This window comes from Falco cherrug, chromosome 3, assembly GCF_023634085.1.
Source record: "Falco cherrug isolate bFalChe1 chromosome 3, bFalChe1.pri, whole genome shotgun sequence".
NCBI lineage: Eukaryota > Metazoa > Chordata > Aves > Falconiformes > Falconidae > Falco > Falco cherrug.
In genome coordinates this window covers 113,494,509-113,515,871 of record NC_073699.1, presented here as the reverse complement: position 1 = coordinate 113,515,871, position 21,363 = coordinate 113,494,509, and the positions used below count along the sequence as shown (strand labels likewise).

The 21,363-nt window shown below is 40.0% G+C and overlaps 1 protein-coding gene across 1 annotated transcript in view; it reads left to right on the top strand.

Annotated features, from left to right (window-relative positions):
- The window catches only part of PEX14 (peroxisomal biogenesis factor 14), an 80,357-nt gene that overhangs the window by 26,318 nt on the left and 32,676 nt on the right, over window positions 1-21,363 (top strand). The window contains exon 3 of the mRNA XM_055704075.1: window positions 11,291-11,375. Within this exon, the coding sequence (XP_055560050.1) occupies window positions 11,291-11,375 (85 nt within the window). The remainder of the gene's footprint in view (window positions 1-11,290; window positions 11,376-21,363) is intronic.

Sequence of the window (21,363 nt, the reverse complement as noted above, 5' to 3'; positions counted from 1 at the left end):
ATCGAAGTATATCTTCATAGGCTTCTCAGCATTTCCTGCCTATGCAATTGTTGCTGTAGTTGCTACTGGAGAAAGAAGTTTGCCATTCTAGCAAAAAACACTCTTTCTTTTTTGTTTTTTACAACAATAACAAAGGCAGGCGTTTGGTCTAAGGATCCAAAAGCCCAGGAAATGCATCTCTAGGGCTCCTCGTCAATTTGGGACCTAATGAAATATAGAAAATACTCAATAAAAGCACCTTTATTACTTTAAATGTTTAAATGTGGAGTTTTTAGCCATCAGGTTAATGTTTTTGTATCTTTTTTTTATTTGATTGTGAGCACTTTTCCAGGTATCTCTGCCACTTGAGCACTAATTGGATTTCCACAGATAAACGGTGCTAGCTGCAGCCCTTACATCACTGTGTTTTTACTTCATCATTATTTTATTTGTTTTTACTGTAAAGGTTAATAAATCTTGGTATGTTTAGAGTATGAAACAAGGCAGGCAGGCTAAGAACTGCAAATGAAGGGGTGAAGTTTTATATGCTGCTTTCTCAAGTCTGAGGGGTGGAAGGAGAAACACTGTGCCCTTTGTGGTATTTCTGATGGGCTGCTGGGTATGTTAGTCAGCCAAATAGTGATCCATAATCCTTAAGATAAAAAGCGTTGATCTCTCCACTAGTTCTCAGACAGAGCTGTAAGGCATTTGAATTGGGTTACCATTGATTGGAGGTGGGGAGAAGACTGAGTAGCATGGGTCTGCTTAAAAAGAGATATGTGGGTTTTATTTAACTTTATTTAATTTTTTAAAGAAAATTGGAAGCCTTTCAGTGCAAGTGCAACTGAGTTCCCTTTGGATTCTCAAGGAAGTTAATATAGAACTTGCCAATATTTTAGGAAAGAACTAATTGAATGGCAGATTTTAGTCAAGATTTATGCTGCAAATAAATTTCAGTAAGAATTTATCAAGGTCTCACACGTTTGCTGTCTCACCTATTTGTTCCGGAAAGCTTGTGTTTTTCACCATTCTCATGGTTTCCTGGGAAGCTGAGCTTGACTTCCTACCACAGCAGAGGCCACCCTTAGTTTCCAGCCACAAAGGCAGTGTGGAAGCCCTTTTTGGCCTAGCAGGTTTGAAACTAGCGCATTTCAAACACTTACCCCCGAATTTGGACTTTGTAGCTTAGTAGAAATTGATCGAACAGCCTGTACTTGGGCCAAAGCAGCATTAAAGAGTCCATCTACTTTCTTCTGTTTCAAAGATAGATAAATGTGTTGTAGCTCCAATGGATCAGGTGCAGATTCTTAAGAAAACTGCAACATTACAGGCTCAAGCTTTTGGTTGTGCCAGTTCTCCGGAGCAACAATGGCCATTCTTACATTGGTGTTAATCCCTTGCTGTGGTATGGACCCAGATTTCAAAGAGATTGTTGATGCTTTCTGTGGTATTTGTCAAGGAAATGGCTGCTTTCTTTTTTTTTTTTTCCTGAAGTGAGTAATTGTTTATTAATTTTTCAGCATTTAAAGGGTATAATTATAATAGTCCCTGACATGTGCTGGCTATGCCAAAGTTTAAGGAGAACAAAAACCAGTAAAAGTGCCATTTTGAACCTTCTCTGATTTTGTAGGCCTTCCTCGTGTGGACCCAAATTTCTGTGTAGAAACTAGGCAGGAACACTCTGGCTTGAGTAAAATTCTCTGTAGAAGTAATTCTCTTGGACATTCTGACTCAGTTTAGAATGGTGGGATCTTACTCAAGTGTTTCAACAGAGAGGAGCTGGTGATCAGTACATGCGATTTTTTGGTACATACAGTGCTGTATTGGTTGAGCAGCATCCTGAATTTGTCCCGACACCTATATGCTTTGTTTCTTTAAGTAGTGAATATAACATCCATGAAAAATGCCAAACTGACTCCAGGGGAAAATGAAGTGGACCCACTGCTTGCAGAATATTTATGGTATGGACAGATACAGAGGGTATGTTCCGTGTGTTTACCCTTATATTGGGTTTCACTGCTGTTGTAGAGGAAGCATCCTAAGAGTTTGCAGGGAAGCCCAGTTGCTTTTGAGGCTGTTCATGCAAGTTCCTACATATGAAGGAGAAATTCTGTGATGCGAGCTTCTTCCTGTTGAGAACTGGACAAAGACAAGGGACGCAGCTGCTTTCAAATCTATAAAATTATTCCACTTGCAGTCCCCACAGACTAAGCAGCTCTGGCCAATCAGATTTCTTGCCCCTTACATAGTTTTTCCCTTAATGGGGCAATTAACAGCAGGAACAAAGTGCATGGTCTGCTCAGTCTTTATTATTATTTGTGTTGTAATAAATGTCTAGGAGGCCAGTTGCAGACCAGCACCAGGCACCGTGCAAATACAGAGTAAAAGGATGATTCTTGTCCCAAAGAGCTCTAAGTAAAACACTAAATTTATATAAAGGTCTTCCAGTGTTCGAAGTCCTTCTTTTGCTATTGTTTGCCAACTGCTGTGGTTTGCATGATTTATTGTGCACCTGTCACGATTTCCAGCTTCTTAAATTGTTTCCAGCATGAAACCTTTTGTTTGTTAGGTTCTGGTGATCCAAGCAGTTTCCTCCAGTACCTCCTTATTCATTCTATCGTTCAGATCTTCCATGTAATAATGCCATCATAGCCCCCTGACTTCAGTCCTAATTGTTTGGGGTTTTATTGCTGCAAGGAAAACCCTCGCTTTCTAATCTACATTTCCCATGGATTAAGAATTCTGTTAAATGTTCTTGAAATAGCAAGTTCAAGGAATAATAGATTGCTGATTTTTCCTGTCAGTTTCAGTCATTTCAGTCTGAAACATCTTTATAGCATCTTCCACAGATGGGTTCTACTTTTGATCCTCTTGCACTCAATCTAAACCATTGTATTACTACTATTTTCCAATCCCTTGACTGTGGAATTAGAAGGATCTAAGTAAGTCTGAACAATGATCCTGCTCTGGTGCATCTCTTTGATTGATTTAGCTTTCTGGAGTCTACCATTCAGTAGTGATTTTAAGTACTCAGGCACAATTGTTAGATGTGACACGGACTTCCTATCCTTACGTCATCTTCTAGCTCCCTAGCATGTGAATGAACCTCCAGCAGTCCTTGTCTGCCCTGTAGTTAAAAGAATGAAAATGTAATAAATTACAGCTTCATTGTTTTTTATGTTCCACACATGTGAAGATAATAGGGTAAAAGAGATTTCTTTCAAAAGCTGTTGTATTTTAACTCTTTAGTAATGGCAATATGGAGAGAGGAGTTAAAAAGGTAAGAGCGGAAGTGCTGCCATCCACTCCCCTGGAAGCTGTATCATGAACTTTTTTTTTAGTTGTGGAGCCATGGAATGATCTTAGTTCTGCTGTAGTGAGCATCTTGGACACTGAGTCATTACATTCCTTTGGAGTGATTCAGCTCAAAAGCTTGACGCTTGCATTAATTTTACAGCACAGAGCCTCAGTGATCCCTGAGCCTCCTTCTATAAGAAGGGAGAAACAAGACGTATAAATTGGGTACTGTCATGAAAAGTTATAAAAATAAAATTCTCCTTAATAAGTTTTGACCCTTTACCTTCTCTCTGGCATCTTTCTTAGGTCCTGTTGAATCGGTTTGTTAACCTTATCATGGCACACTGGCTTCAGCCATACTTGAAAGCTAGATACCTTACCTACTTGCATGAGACACTGACCTTTTAGTCCATATATTATCCACAATGATACAGTACATTCAGTGCTGAGGTTGTTGCTGTTTTTATGTAAACAGAACTTCAAATAATTTGCTGCCAGTTGGATTGCAAATATTAGTGTGTGTCCCCCGCGCCCCCACCTTGCTCATCTTGCTGCAATACCTTCTTTGGTGGTAGTGGTGATTATAGGCAGCTTGCAACTTAAGCTTAGGCAGAAGTACAAGAAGGGGATTTGTAAAGTTTGTTTTTCCTCTGAAAGTGAGATTATATCTTTAAAAGTTAACATTTTTGAACTCTAGAAAAAAAGGTTCATGCTACTCATTGGTTAAAGTTTATTATGGTTGCACTATCAGTTTAATACATTTAGTTTGTTCTTCTGCTCATATTTCTTATGTTTTTCCAGCATTTTTCACTTGCCTGCAGGTTTGCATTGTGTTAAATGTGTGCGAAGTCTCATTTGAAGGTGTATCTCTTCCTCAAATAAATACGTAGATAGCACATTTTCTCTGTCTATAAAAATAGTTATCATGTGTTTCTTTTAAAGCTTGTTTAAAAGTTTCTTGTTCTTCGTAGTTGTATGCATATAAGTATTACTTGTATATTATTCCTTTTAAAAAGACGGGAATTTTGTCAACATGTCCACTATGTTTTAAATTGAATCAGAAAAAACTGAAGATGGCAGAGATATTTCACTTTGAAAGGTGACTACTACACAGACGAAGTTGCTACTTTTCATAAGGGCTTTTACTCCATATATCAATGTGTTTTAAGAGAGACTTGGGTCAATAATACCATGCTTTAGAATTCCCTAAATACATATTTACACAATAGACCTTAAAATATATTAGTCTATCATGTCAGCTACTGTACACTTCTATCAGGGATGTTTTATGTCCTTAACATATGATACAATAAAACTTTATTTTATATAGCATTTTTCATACAAATTGTATCCTAGAATGCATTGTGGGGTTAAATAAGACTTTCACAAGGTTAAAATTAAAAAAAGCTGAAGGACACAGGAAAATTAAGGGCTTTGCATAGAAAATATTTATTTAACTGAACAATGGGAATCTGAATGGAGAGGCCACCAAGCTAAGACAGCCTGTAAGTCTGATTCGAGCTGCAGATCAGGATCCCTGGAAATGGTAAGGTTACGTGAGGAAAGACTGGTTCTGTGTGAATAAAGAAGGTGGAAAGGTCACGCCTTTATGAACAGCTGGAGGAAGTGAGAAGTGGCTGCTGGAACAAAGAAGTTGAGAATAGGGACTATATAGAGCCACTGCTTTATAGTGAGAATAGTAGAAGAAATGAGGGAGAAGTATGTCGAAGGGAAAGAACGCATCTGAAAGCATGCCTCTGTAGCTAAACTGGTGGGTGAAATGAGTGGGAATAGGATAGCAGTGTATGCTGAAGATTTTTCAGCCTCTTCATTTCTGCTCATTCCAGCATGTGTAGGGAGTGGCAGGGGTCCTGGCTCCGTGGAGGCTGTCCCTGGAACTAAGTAGGCACAACAAGGTGACAGGAAGACAGCTTGGCTTGGATTTTTTCTGGCTTTTATCAATTTTTTTTTTTTGGGTCACCCTATTAATGTAAATTAAGTAAGGCTTTTTTGTATGTGATAATTATAGATAAATGTATTTAAAGTAGATCTGGATTTTGTAGTCCTCAGGAAAAAGAGGAAGAGTAATTTTTCCCCCTGTCCCTGTCATGTGTTCATTTTAATGAGCAATTTTAAAAAATTGAAAATAAAAGAGGAAAATGAATAGGTGTTGAACCAGCCTGTGATATGTAAATGCCAACTAGTAATTACCTAAAACCTCAATTTTCTTTCTGTTTCATCTTGCAAAACATTTCATTTCCACTGAGTGAAAACACTTAATTTGGGCTCCGCCGGTGGGTGAAGCCTGCCTCTCCGTGCGGGCCCGCGGCGGGTCTCGGCAGGGGGAGCGCTGGCTCTGCGCTGGCTCTGGCTCGGCGCTGGCTCTGGCTCGGCGCTGGCGCTGGCTCTGGCTCTGCGCTGGCTCGGCGCTGGCTCTGGCTCTGGCTCTGCGCTGGCGCTGGCTCTGCGCTGGCGCTGGCTCTGCGCTGGCGCTGGCTCTGCGCTGGCTCTGGCTCTACGCTGGCGCTGGCTCTGCGCTGGTGCTGGCGCTGGCTCGGCGCTGGCACTGGCTCTGCGCTGTCGTCTTTGGCTCTGTGCTGGCTCGGCGCTGGCACTGGCTCAGCGCTGGCACTGGCTCAGCACTGGCACTGGCTCTGGCTCTGTGCTGCCTCTGGCTTGGCGCAGCCCTGGCTTCCCTTGGCTGCCTGTGCAGAAATCCGCCTGCCCCGAGCCTTCACCCCTCTGTGCCATCGGGAGCCTTGCTAGTGAAAACTGGGTGATAAATACATGGCTAAGGTTTGCTTTCTTACCTTTCACCTGGTTGCTGTTGACATCGATTATTTTGAGTTACATGTCGTTCATGGAACTCTGTTGTCTGAGTTTCCAGGCACCTGGGATTTTTTTTCCTTTTGAGCTTGTATAACCATTTTTTGGTTATGCTTCTGTGTTCCTTAAGTTCTGGGTTCTAATCTCAGATAAGGTTTGATGCTTGTTTCTTCCTTGCTTTTGTCCTTTTCTCATTTTGACTCCTTTGAATCTTGCTTTAAATTGTATTTTTTTCTTTGCTCTGTTTTACATGAGGGTTTTTTAAATTGTTGTTACTGCATTTTTAAACTTTTCTTCATCTGACTTTGAGATCTACCACACTTTGTATGTGTCCAGGTTCTCTCACAACAGAAATAATTTTTGGGGTTCTGTATGGTTTCATACAAATGTCAATGAAACCATAGGAGCTTTCCTGTCTCCTGACTGATCGGCAGGTAATTTCTTTAGAAATAACAAGCAGTTTCTGTGAAAGAAGAATTTCGTAAGAATCCTGTGGCCCAGAACACTGAACTGGGAAAAGGTTTGTCCTGGGAGAAGGAGACTTGTGTTAGAGAACATTGTGTACGTAGTGTCCCAGGACCCCGACTCAGAGAGCTATGCTTAGAATCTCAAGGAACAGTGCCTCTTTAGTGAGATATATGGCTTCATAATTAGCCCCTTGCATTTTTTTGCGAGTGCTAGCATCAGCGTTCTATGATGTGTTTCCCTGATTAACAGCTGCTTTGCAACTATTTCCCTGTGCCACCAATAACCATATTTGTCAAGTTAGTCCTGGCAGAGCACTGATTTCTCACTAAAATGCAGCATTTCTGTTAGAAGGGGGTTTCTTGTTCATTGCAGTGCCAGGCTTTTAAGTCAGCCCTTGTTAAAATGTAAGTTGGCTTTAGCCTGATGCTTGTTAACAGGATTCTGGGTATCTCCTTTAGAGTAGGAGTGCAGAAACCTTTCACAGACAATTTAATCTTCTGAGCCTTGCAAACATACAGCCGTACACTGAGGGGGTGTTGCTGTAGGCTAATATATTGATCAGTTCCATTTGCCCTATAGCTGTGGCCTTCTGCTCTGGCTGAAATAGGTTGACTGTTTGTTGATACTGCCATATTATTATTTTTTAATACACTGGAAAAAAATTAATTCCAACTTCTTTTACATACGTCATGTATATTGCCAGTGTTGATTGCTTCCGCACATGTAATGTAAACTGTCTGTGCATAGTTCATGGCCTGTGCCGCCTCTGCTTAATGAAAAGAAGTGTTGCATTTAAACAGATACAGATCCACTCAGAAAGACAAAATACCATCCCTTGCAACGTATAATTCAGACCCAACCTTTACATCACAGGTCATCTCAAAGTCTCAGTCTATCAACAAATGCTGTTTAGTAATAACCTACCGAGGGTTCCCAGTATTAGGAAATCTATTAGAGCTCTTATGGGCTGTGCTCCTGGTGCCTTTTGATTCTGTTTTCCACATGGAACCCTGCCACCAAATCCTGTGGAACTTTTATTGGTGAAGGTCATTTTCTTTTACATTTTTGTTAATTGATTGGGTTTGGGGGTTTTTTGAGACTTAGGAAGTGAGCATTTGTCACAGTATTTTAAATTTCATGGTTTATTTTTCTAATACCAGTAACTGATAAAAGTAGCTTAGATTGCTTCATTGGAAACTCTGCAGCTTTGAGCATAATAAGAAATAAAGCTGGCTCTACCTTCCCCATTAACATAAACGGGAGGGAAATTAGGAATGAGGGACCTTGGCTATAATGTCAGTGCTGTGCTTTGGCCCAGAATTTTGCCAGCTTGCTGCACTCCCACAACATCTGCAATAAAGTTCCTGTCTCTGTTTTATATCTTTGACATTGAAGCATAATATTTGGCCTGAATTTATGTAATTTGGCCAGACACAAATATAATCCATGAATAGTTATATTCATCTTCTGATTAGAAAATCAAACTGTAGGACAGGACCTGCTGCAGGATTCTACCCATCACCACCCAGTCAGAAATACATCTTTGTGTATTGTATCGCTGCAGGAGAAGTGGTGGTGGGATAGCAAATTGGTGGAACTGACTGACTTTTAAAAGCCAAGTATGCTGTCTTTCATGATGAGTGTGATGTACCTGATCCCCTAGATAAAACTAGTTTGCTGGCCAGCGTGTGCTGACAATCTTAAGAATCAGAGTAGTGATACAATGCACGTTATTTGGCAGTGTCCTAATACTATGAAAATTTGGAGAACAGTTACAAACGATACAGAAATAGTATGGAACAATGTTAGCAGCTGAGTCAGAGTGCTATTTGCTGCATGATTTTTTTGGCTATACACAGGACTGCAAAGTCTTCTCATCTTCCTCCTCCTTTTTCTGTTGTTTAAATTATGGACGCTGCAGTTGCCCTTGTTTGTGCAAAGAAAACGATCCATAGAAGGTAGGAAAGTTCTTGTGTATGTTTGTTGAAAATATTGGCATTTTGACATGGCCAAAATTGCTTCATAAGTTGCTCATGTATACAAGATGAATTATAAAAATGAAGGCATTTCGGCTGAGCCTATAGGAGGAATATTCAGAGGTAAATGCAAACACAAATATGAGAAACATGGATTATTGGGAAGAGGAATAATGTCCAGGATTCTGTTTTATGAAGTCTGTTGTTGCTTGTAATTTTACTTTGTTTCTAGATTAAAAATGTTGTGAATAATGGAGGAAGTGATGCAGGGGAGAGATAAAACAGAAGTTTATTTTGGAGTGAAAATTACTACTGAAATGTTTACATTTTTACAAGGCAAAAATAAGTTTTAATAAAGGGTTAGAATCAATAAAATGTTCACAGGGTTATGATTGAAATAGCAAAATGAAAAATACTGCTTATTTCTTACAGGTTTTTTAATGCTTAAAACCTGATAATTAAATACGAGAGCCTGCAGAATTTCAGGTCTGCAGAGCCGTTTGTGTCTGTGTCTGTAGCTCACTAAATGTGGGAGGGAGTGTTGAGGAGTTTCTGAAGAAACAAACAAGTAATTATTGTTAGAAGGAAAGTGGTTTTGATATGTTCACATATCTGTTGGTCTGCTCATTTGGGCATCTTTCTTATTCAGCATATTATCTTAAGGTTATTAGTTTGGGCGCTTTATATTTCTGCATCTGGCATAGCAATATCAGCACAGTTTAAATCTGTGATTTGCCTGTCACCTGCATTTCAGCTGGAGACAGATCAAGTGCACATAAATGAAGCCGAAGTGTACTTTATGCGGGGCATTTTGCTATAGTATTTTATGGTTCAAAATTACTGAATGTAAACTTAAGGGAAAAAATGAAGGAAAATAAGAAAAGGAGAAGAATTAAAAATACCCCATTCATTTTATCCTCCCAACTTTGAAGTGTGCTGGGACTTTGTCAAATTCCCGTTAAAATAAATATGTCAATTTCATCTCTCTTCCAAATTCATTTATCATGCTTTTTTAAAAGGTGTTTTCTGCTTTACCTGATGTTTAAATTGGATTCGCTCATTTATGCTGTTCTTTGCTGTATCCCCCATGTTTTTCTTAAATGAATTAGTAATGACAGCGTACTCCATCATACCCTCTCTACAGCCACTTTAAGGGAAGCCTGGTGATCTAAACCTTTTAACCTATTAAAGATGATTTTCCCCAATTGAATCAGACCCACCACAGGTGTAATAACTAATCATTTAAACTACACCTGCTATTATGTATTTTTAAGCCATTATGCGTGTTGGATAGATGATAATTCATGTTTATTGCATTGTCCAATGGATCCGTTTTGCCTACACTAGGCTGATTAATGTATTTAAAGAAATAAGAGATGCAATTTAAAAGAAAAAAACCATTGATGGAATGCACTGAGGAGTACATTGAAAGTGCCATTAAACCCATCAGAACTTTGCTCTCTGACCAGAAATGCATATTCGAAGGGTTTGATTCAAACATAAAGTGAAACTTGGTGATTTCAGTAGTGGTGCTATTTTCCCCCTTCTTTTTTGGCTGTGAAAAGTTTTGAAGAGCTTTTTGGAACCGAATTCCAGAAACCATATTTTAAGGTAAACTCTTCAAGACCTACCTAACATAGGTCTAGCATATACCACCATTTTAGGAGAAGGTTTATGCCACTGTCTGGGGAGAAAAACCTCTTCCATGCATATCCGTGGTTGTTTTTGGCCCTAGAGGAGAGAAGTAATCTCTTCCACTAGTTCACATGGATGTGTCCATCTCCTAAGTGCTGCTAACTTCACAATCAGAACAGATGTCTTTGTGTCTTTGTGTAAAAGTAAAGTGAATCACTAGTGCAGGAACATGCAATAATGTGTGCAATAGTAGAGGAGAGCGTGTGGAAAGTTGGCCTACCATACAAAGAAAAAAAACAAGTACCTTTCATTGGTACTAAATGGAAGTGTAAAAAACTAGTGCCATTGTCATTGATGCCATTGAGTGTTATGCCATGCTTTACCCTTTGTTTGACTAAGTGGTTGGTTTTAAGTGCACTGTCACGTTAAAGAAGGATGTAGAAAGATGAAGAAGTCTTTAGAAGACAAAAGTAATCTCTGATTTCTGCCGGTATGGAACATAAATTTAACTACTCACCTGCCTATTTATGTCATGAAAAGTGACTTTTTTGATATTTTTGTTATGTGATCCAAAACATGTGAAGTTGCTTCTTTCCAGTCATGGCAAGCTGAAGTTTATTTATGGCTTTCGGTAAATGAGAATATTGGCAGAAAAGGCCTTAATCTCTTAGAATTTGCAGGGATTTCTAAGTAAGATAGAAAGGAAGCGTTCTTGCTAGTGAGTCTACTGTTACAGATCATGTGCATTGTCTCAAGGTTGCTTTCAACTACAGGAGCCAAATTAAGTGAGAAGATCACAGTATAAATGACAGAAACCCCTAGGAATCTTAATGGAGTTCTTTGTACAGGTTGAGATGCTCCAAGAGTAATTCAACAAGAAACTCCTACGTTAGAATACCATAATTGTGCTTTCTGATTAAAGTTGAGCCACAAACTTTGATTGAACTGTTTCTAAAAGTTGGATCGGTGTCAGCTCCAGATCATCTCCATGTGTTGGATGCGATGCCTTACTTTGCAGTACAGAATGCATAATGTAAAATAGGAATCTGACCATTCCTAACACGGATCTTTTCTCTCTTCTGTTTCTCCAATCCTCCTACCCTCATCAGATTGTGACAGCAGTGAAGTTTTTACAGAATCCACGAGTCCGCCAAAGTCCTCTTGCAACCAGAAGAGCATTTCTGAAGAAGAAAGGTATGGACTCTTTAAGATTGTGGTCTCAGTGATAATGAGGGAGCTTGAGTTAGTGTAAAGCCAAAATGTGTTGCTATAGAAGACTGTATGTTAAGGCCAAGGCAAGCAGTCTGTCTTAAAAAAAAATTGACTTTTGTAAGAAATATCAGTCTCTTTTCTTCCAAACTGACTAGAGCAATATTGGCACCAGATGTGGAGTTACAGAACACAGAAGACACATTGGAAGTTTGTGGGTTAACTATTATCATATCTTTTTTGCAATGAATTTAGAGTTGTGGACTAGTTGGTCAGTTCTAACCTTAGTGACAACGGCTTTAGAGTGACCACCACCTAGGTGAAAAGGTCGAATGTTTCTGAAGAGTGAGAGAGAGGAATGAAGGGCAAAGGACTTGGTGAAAGTAAACAAGGTCAGGTTAAGGTCACGCTTGGGAGCAGCCTGACTTTCAGATTGAAATGGTAAACTACTGACTGAGTTTAGCCCTTTTCTATAGCAAGGATAGAACAGATCCTGACAGATCCTATATCATCTTAGACAGATGGAACATAGTTTGGCCATTGCCTACTGAGGATTTATTTTACTTTCTGACTCACAGTGAATCTATCTTTTGTTCTTTTTCTTTCTAAAGTTTTTAGTCCACAACTTACAGTGCATTTCAGGTGAAGTTCACTCCATATTATGCTACCCTCCCAGGACCATATTGCTTAGATCCTTACCGCAAGATGTAAATAATGACAGCCTTACCTCGGAGTTAATTACGTGCACTATGGAGCACATTAAGCAGATGGAATGATACTGAAAATACAAACTCCAAACTTCAGAGGGGAGCGACCCATTTATACGTTGAAGTCCTAAGTACTTCAGGGTACATCAAATTTGATAGCTAAAGATCTTGAATTTTGAAAAGTAGGGAAGCCTATGAAATATAAATTATTCTGTTTGGGATTATGAAATGTTTATTGGAGACGCCTGAGACCTGACGTCATGAGATGGAGGGTCCAAATATATGCACCACTTTGCTCATTTTGAATAGCAAAGGACCTAGAAGGCAATGACAGTCTTGTGTTTTAGCAATGATGTCATCACAAGTACTTCATGGGTGCATCATTTTGTGTGATCCTCTCACTGCTTGTCCTAGTGCCAATTAGAGAACATTCCAGTCACATAGGTATGTTGCTTGCCGTGCCCTGCCATCAAGATGGCATTAAAATTTGGAGACTGTTGGCCGCTGTGCTGCATGAGTTTTTCCTTGAAATATGTGGACCTATGGGGAGTAATTAATCATAAAAGCTTGGGGATTTCAACTCTATCATTGAAGCAATGAAGCAAGGGAAAGCTGAGCCTAAAAGCTGTGCTGATTACCCGGGGTAACCTGATACAAAATCTATTGTTGCCGAGAGATCCTTAGCCCCCAGTATATCGTGCAATATTATAACTGCCTGATCTTCTTCTGTGCTGACAATGACCAGTTATTCCTCATTTTCTCTCTCAACACAGCTGGGTTAGAATTTCATTTGCAGAAGGTATTTAGAGCAATTTAGAGACAAATGTCTCTGGTGTTTGTTCTGCACTTCCCCACCGCAGGCTTCACTGAACAGTTTTTAGTATCAGGAGCTTCATCTAATCTGTTTAATTTTAATAAATCCCTGACTGGGAGAAGAGCAAGGGTGGGGAGATGGAGGCACAGAGAAACTGTGGCCCGACTAATACTTCTTATGAATTACTTGGCTAATAATTACTAAAGAGCAGAAATGGTTTGGCAGAGCTGTTTGTTTGTTCCTGTTTGTTAATTAGCCCTCCTTCCCTTTGTGCTAATTGTTTGTTTGAAAACTTAACAGTAGGAGATAGGAGGGAGCAGGGTCCGGTAGTGCCTCTAGCCAGCAGTCACTGGAGATATGTCCATATGGGATCTGACCACTGAGCTTACAACATGACCTCTGTTCCGTGCTGGAGAGCAGAAGGTACGTACTGTCATGGTACCTGTGTGCTCTAGCAGATGGAGGCAGCCATTCCTGAAATGTAGATGTGGCTAGTTTAGTCCTGGGTAAGTGAAGGATTGCACAGGTTGGTAGGCTGTTCCCCTGTTCTCTAATATACAGTCATTGTCATCCCCAGGACAGTGTGCATCCCCGGTTTACAGATAGTTAGGCTGTCTGGTAGAGAAGTCCTCACTGCCAGTCAAAAAAGCATTTTCTGTAGAGAAACCATTTCAGTTACAAGAATCTCTTTTAAAATTATCTTTGTAGGAAATAATGCAGAGGTACCCTTGTATTTTTTTCCACAGTTATTCTGATCCACGTTTCTTCAAACAGAAATTGGAGTAGGAAGATCTTTTTATGGACCCCGGAAGAATTTCAGTGGAGTTTTCCTATCTATACGTAGTTGAACCATGTATGGACTTGTCTTTTGTAGTTACTTTGGTGGAACTGTACAGGAGAGATGTATGACTCCCCATTAAGTCTGGTTAAAAACTCCTGCAGTGGATCACCGTGTGTCTGGGAATGCAGTGGGAAAAGACCAGGCGCTTTACCCCTGTGGGAGCCTTCCACTACCCCAGCTACAGCCTGTGTAGGCTGCAGGGATAGGACTGGAGCATTAGCTGTGGCTGAGCTTTCAGGTCCTGCAATCCTGACTTTGCCTAAGAAATTTCACTTCTGAGACTTGCAGAGATGGTTCCACCTTGAATTATATTTTTTTTCTTTTTTAAGTATCTTCTTCCTAAAAAAGGCCAATAACATTTTATTTCAGTTTATTATTATTTAATATAGGAACTGGATTTTGTTCAATACATTTCAGTGCAGTGAGAAATTAAAGTTTATGCAGGATCATGAACTGGACAGTGTTTGGTTTCTTGTGAAACAGTAGTTGCAGAGGCTGAAAGTAGGCTTTCCTGGTTACTTGCAGGTCAGGGGTTTGCTGAACTGCGCTCTCCAGAACACGGGGTGATAGTGTTGATGACAGTTGGGAGAGTGAGGGTGTCCTGGATTTGTAAAAGGTCTTTCAGAAGTTGGATGAGATTTCTCTGTTGTCTTAAGCAGTTTTAAACTCCCAAATACAGAGGCATTAATGAGAAACATGAAGTTATTAGAATCATTTATCATTTTCTTTGAAGCTTACACTGGCATTTTGTGTAATTTATGACATTTCCTCCTTTTTATCATGAACTTCTTCAGATGAAGGGAAAAACAGCTGTTTCCCCTCAGAGTATCAGAGAAAAGAAAGGAAAAAAAGATGCTGTTTGTTTTTTGTCCAACTCGCTGATTCTGCTGATGACATGCCACAGAATCAGCGGCGCCTTGGGAATAATTAGACAGCATGTGGGGTTTAAACCCTTGTGGAAATGTGTCTGTCATCTAACTGGTGTGCTTCAGATGTCCTGTACTGTTCAGTTACCCATCCGGTAACTCATGTGGCTTGTTGTTAATCTTGCGTACTCTGAATCTGTAACTTCTGGCAAGATAGAGAAAAAGGGTAGAAGTGCACTGTACATGTGGAACTCTTTTTTCAGGGTACTAGTCTTTTGGGGCAGGGAAGAGAAAAACTGCTAGGTTACAAACTTACTGTGTAATCTTGGATGAAGAACTTTTTTCTTAGTTGCTAGTTGTCTTCATCTGTATAACAAGTACAGTAATGCCTTCCCAGAGTGTGACTGTGGAAACAGACATAAGCATATGAGGAGCTCAGAAATAATGGTGATGGGAGAACAGAAGTGCATTAGGGCAAGTAAATGTGTAGTTGTTGAGTTATGTTGGGAAAATGTCCACCCAGAAGGTTGGACAGTCTTCAGAAGATACACTGTCTGGATCAGTCTTTCATATATATATATGCAACATAAGGGGCTGCATGCTTCCAAATGCAGTCACACTCTTGCTTGGTGAGATGAGTTGGAGGTAGTGGGAAGCGTTGCTCTTTTACGTGTTGTATCTACTAACCTATTTCATTACTCTGTCTGGTAGGAATGAGTTACTGCACAAGGTTTTCCTGTAGGACTTGTGCAGTATTCTGCAGCTCATCAGAGTTCCAGAAAATTTTGCCGGTGTCAAGATGCCAGGCTATGGTGATTACTGAAGAGATGAATGAATTATTTAATTGTACACACCCCTCCACAATCAAAGCTGAAAGACACTTGATTCTCTGGAAACAAATATTGTCATCCCTAGAATCTCCAGTAGAAAACTGACATAATTTTCTTCCTCTTTCGGTAGTCTGCATTCGTGGAAGTTGAACCCCTGGCTTTTCTCCTTGGCTAAAGAAACCCAAGTGGATCACCTTAAGGACCCGAGACAAGGGGGCACAGCCCACTGCTGGAGGGCTTTAAAGAAACTAAACTCTTCAGCAGATTTCAATTTAACCCTCTTTTATTACTTTTCTTTTTTATAATTTAAGTCCATTTCATGAGGCAGTTTGCATGTCCTTGAATGGAATCTCGTTACCATGAAAGCTTTTTTAGCATTGATTTCATAACAGTCTTAATTTAATAGCGCCATCATTACTCAGAAGCCCTGAGAGTGAGGCCCTGGCTTTCCAGGTCACTGACCTTTTAATTACAAACCTTGTTCTGATGGCCAGGTTATCGACTGGACAGCTCCCAACTCCTGCCCCCAGCATGAAGATGAAAATAACTGCCTTTCCTCCCCCACTTCCAGAAAAGGGAGGAAAAGAAAAGTAACCTCTTGTGTTTCCAAAATTAATTTTCTCCTTCAGCTTTACTTTGTAATTAATTCTTTAACATGTCTCAGTGAAGCTTGAACAGTTTTTACAAAGCTTTTCCTTGAGAAGAAAATACAATGCAAGCCCATAGAGTCCAGCGACAACTTGTACAAAAAATATAGCTAGTAACCTATGCTGTCAAAATACCTATTTGAGCCAAACTGCTGTGGCCCTCCAAGCCTTATGCTTTTCTAGATATGACCGTGTTTGATACATGAATGTGTGATTGGGCCAAGAATGTAGACTATTCAAGGAATGCTAGATGACTTGCCCTTCTCCTCAACCTTGCTGACAGGATATGGATTTAAGGGATGGTGAAGAAAAGGAGTGAAGATTTCACTGTTGTGCTGGTTTTGGCTGGGATAGGGTTACTATTCTTCACAGTAGCTGGTATGGGGCTGTGGTCTGGATTTGTACTGAAAACAGTATTGATAATACAGAGATGTTTTAGTTACTGCTGAGCAGTGCTTGCACAGAGTCAAGGCCTTTTCTGCTTCTCACAGCACCCCACCAGTGAGAGGGCTGCGGGAGCACAAGAAGCTGGGAGGGGACACAAGCAGGACAGCTGACCCCGACCCCGAAGGGATATTCCATACCATATGACATCATGCTCAGCCTATAAAGCTGGGGGAAGAAGCCCTGCTTTTCTGGAGTGGTTTAACCCCAGCTGGCAGCTAAGCACCACACAGCCGCTTGCTCTCACACACACCCCCCTTCTGCCCCCAGTGGGATGGGAAGAGAATTGGAAGGGTAAAAGTGAGAGAACTTGTGGGCTGAGATAAAGACAGTTTAACAGGTAAAGCAGAAGCCATGCATGCGAGCAAAGGAATTCATTCACCCCTTCCCACCCAGGCGGCTGTTCAGCCATCTCCAGGAAAGCAGGGCTCCATCATGCATAAAAGTTGCTTGCGAAGACAAACACAGTCACTCCCAATGTTCCTCTGTTCCTCCTTCTTCCCAGGTTTTTGCAAGAATATTCTTAGTATGTTATCAAATTCTTCACTATGAGAGTGGTGAGGCACTGGCACAGGTTGTCCAGAGAAGCTGTGGATGCCCCATCCCTGGAAGTGTTCAAGGCCAGGTTGGACAGGGCTTGGAGCAACCTGCTGTAGTGGAAGGTGTCCCTGCCCATGGCAGGGGATTGGAACTAGATGATCCTTAAGGTCCCTTCCAACCAAAACTCTATGATTCTGTGATTAAGCACCTTGAACAGATTAGTTTAACACACAAGAGAAAGTTCACTGCCTTAGGTAGAACCAGGGAGGGTGTGCTTTCTGATTAATAAGGAAGCTTGCAACAGGTGTTCAGGTGGCATAAAGTCAGTCTAACAGCTTGTGTAGACTTGCAGAAATGACTGTACAGGTTAAACGTAAGTCCATGCATTCTACATTTTCATAACACTTTTCATCTGAGGATCTTAGAGCACATTGTACCCATTAACTACTGAAACTTTGCAGCTATTTGCATGGAGAATGGTTGATGGTGTGTATAGGGTTATCTAGATCTCACTGTGCTTTCCACTAAAAAACATCCACCTCTGAGGCAGAGGACATCAGTGGCTTAACATCACTACGTGGTTTTTAGGAGAGGAAATGAAGAATACTTTACCTAAGTGATCTTGCAGGGAGAGGGAGCTTTAGGGATACAGACTGTAATTACTGAGTAAAAAATTTACCAAGATTCTTGAAAAGCACTATGGGATATTTAATTACCAAAGATGCTTAGGCCTCTGTTTATGACTGCAAGACAGCTAATGTGCCTTATAATGTTTTGCTTAGGTTAAAGAAAAGTATGTCCTAAAACCGTTCATGCAACCAGTTTGTTCTTTTGGGGCCTCCCATCCAAGCTTTGGGTCAATACAACCCTGCATGAATGGGGAAATCTAGTTGTCTCCCAAGAAATTTATTAGGGATCTGAAAAATGAAGAGTGCGAGAATGAATGCTTCTGTTGCTAACAAACTCACAGCAGTTCCTATCTGAATCAGCGTTATCAGTAGTCACATCCGTTTTTGGCTCTGCTGTGTTTGCCCAGTGCTGATAATGTTCAGCATACAGGGAAGATTTTCACTGCTGGAGCCTTAGAATCCAGAAGAATAGATGTGGTCACAATCCAGAAATTAGTTCCACATTTCTGTATTTTGCATTAGTTGCTTTCTTTTTTCTTCCTGAAAATTATTGAGAATCCCTATCCATGTGCTGTGAAGGAGATGTCTCCCTGTCCTGCCAGTCTTCCGTCTGCATATCTGTCACTTACTGTTCAGTACCAGCCTATTCATCATGCTGACTTTTCCCCCCCATCAATTTTACCACTGTTTGTGATATTTGAACTTGTCATAAACTTCACGGATTTTTCTTAGCTTCTTTGGCAAGAAGGGACCTGCAGCATTAGCACTAACAAAACGCAATAAACCGATCAACCTTATGACAACCTGGAGAATCAGATATGGCTATCGTTTGGGGTTGTCGGGGTTTTTAGAAGAAAATCTTTATAGTTGATAGAAAGCCTTCACTATCATTCCACAAGATTTGGAAGGAGGTTTGGAAAACGTAATCTATCTAGTCCCTGTCCACGTGGAAAAATCAGTTCATATCTCATCTTTGACTCTTGTCCCTGTCACTAGTAATTCACGAGAGGGCAGAAAAACACCTGACACTAGTTTAGGCATAACTAGCCAAGTGATGCAGTGTACAAAGGCAGGCAATGCTTTCTTTTTCCTACCTTTTTATATTTGTAATAGCCAGATGCTTAAGAAAAGTGTGTGTGTGTGTGTGTTAGATAGAAACTACTTCCAAGTGAGTTTGTTATTTTAGAATAACATTGTACTCGGTGTACATTTCATTGTTTTATAACAGGGTTTTTTTTATAGCTCAGTGGTATCTAGAAACTAGGTTGAACAATACATTTCCATTCCACTGGAAATTCTGAGATTTGGAAATTTGTTTCTATATTAGATAGTGATTAACATTTAAAATCACAGATTTTTTTGAAAAAATGAAATATTATAGCCCAGATCAGTCTGTATTGATTGGACCGGAGTCTTTAATATTGTAACTGATATTAAAAGAGATTGAGAAGTATTATGATATGTACCATAATATTACAGTGAAAATATTTGGAAATTTTTTTTGTTTGTTTTGAAATCATTACTTTTTTCCAGAACATTTTGGGGGTTTTTGAAGAAAGACTTTCTGTATTTGTCCTAGAAGTTTGCTGATGAGCTCTGCTTGGAACTAAAGAATTCTCTCATAGAAGTGCTTTTCACCAGCAGGAAAATGTATCGTTGTTACTGGATAGTTCCAACAAGCTTGTCATCATGCAGTGTTTTGTACTTGCACATTTGGCTTGAATACTCTAGACTACTCAGTACGTTTCTGAGCATGAGGGAAAAAGTCCTACTTGGGCCCATTTAAAGGGAGCAGAAGAAAAGTCATGGAATACAGAAGGACAGTGTGTTGGTTTAAGCAAGACTATTTTAAAGGGCTTTGATACAAGATCTGCTATTTAATGTTAAAAACATGAAAATCTCAGTGACTTTCTCTTTGGTTTCTGTGTGAAGTGTTGAGAAATTGTATCACAAGAGGCACCCCTTTGGTGTTTAATGATCTTGTGAAGAAGACTGAGGAAGCAACTCTCAAATTTTACACCCTCTAACTGCTATATATATGTTCTGTAATGGAGGATACAAGTCACATTAGCGGTAATATTCTCACTTCAACCCAACCCATAGTGATCTTGAACCATTTAGATCTGTACTCCACTGAACAAGAGAGGTGATTCATTTAGAGTATATTGGGTGAACAGTCTGCTACATCTCCTGTTTCCATTGGGCCACAGAAATTCCTCAGTATTTCAGCGAAGAGTCCATAATCACCTTTGCCATGTTTTTGTAGCTTGGAAATTATTGATAAATTGAACAGACTGGTTTAGTGCCCAGGAAGTTGTGCATGCTACGAAATATTGGTTGTAAGCTTAATTTTAACAAATAATTGGAATGTCATGGGTTTAATGATGTCTCTCCACTTGGCCGTCTGACAGTAACTATGTAATGTAAAAGAGCTGTTAAAAATGGCTTTGCAAAATTAACTCCTATTGCTCACTGAGTGTGTTTTGAGTCATATCTGCCTTGTTTACTGTCAAAATAATATTTCCATTCTTGGTAGCATTGAAAAACCAGTATGATTACAGCAGAGTGAGTTGAAGTCTGTTCTAGAAGACAGTGCTAAAGTAGGCAGTTATATTCTGCGTCCTGAAATTGTTAGCCTCAGTGATGGGCAAAAAAGACCCAGGCCCTAAGTCTGACTTCTAATTTTAGTAACTTATTTATCATGATTTCAAGTGAAAGTAAACGTGGAGTGCCAAAAGAAAGTCACTTCTGTATTTACAATCTAAGAGCAGGCATTGGAGATCTGAGATATGACTGCTTGCTTGGCTTTGGGCAAGTTACTCATTCTCAGCTTGCCCATCTGTAAAATGGGGTTAATTACCACTTTTGCATTATGGACTTAGTAAGATTTATGTTAGCTATGGTTATAAACTGCTTTGATATGCTTGTTTCAGAGTTCTTGGTGCTACAGCGTGTGATTTTTGAAGCTGCTTGCTGCAGTAAAATCCACACTTGCAGAGAGGTTGAGAATTTACTTCTGTCAGCTGTGTATGGGAGAGCTACAAACTTTAGAATGTCACAATGTCAAGGCTCAGGCAGATTGCGTGCAATCCTAATCCAGCCCTGCAGCTCTGACCTTTGAAGCAAGATTCACCTTGAGACAGTTGAAGGGAATCTTATGTTCATTTGTATAAAATATTTTTGTGATAGAAGGAATTTGCTCTTCATGGTCATCCAGCCCAGGGTTTCCCCACAGTCTTCCTGGAGCAAGTAAAGGAATTCAGTTCCTGATTTGCTCAGTGAATGAGCCTGGTATTTTAAGTCTAAAGAGACAGCTTTCTCTCTTGGGGCTAAAACAAGGAGTGTAATTAGAATAATCGGTGTTGCTCTTCTGCTGAAATCCATCTCAGACTTGATGATACTTTCCTGCTAGGAAAGATAAAATAAGTTCCTGTACGAGATAATTCTCTAGGTTCTCTTAGACAACATTTCTGCTCGGTTTAAAACTATGTCTTGGGTACCCATGAACATGAAATCCTACTGTTTGCTTTTCTGCTACACACTGTTCCCTCTTGATTTTAATCTGGAGTGCAATCATTCTTTCCTTAGCTAAAAGGGGAATTTAGTTTTTCTTTCTGATGGAACCTAGTCCAGGCGAGACTCCGCTCCCCTAGGA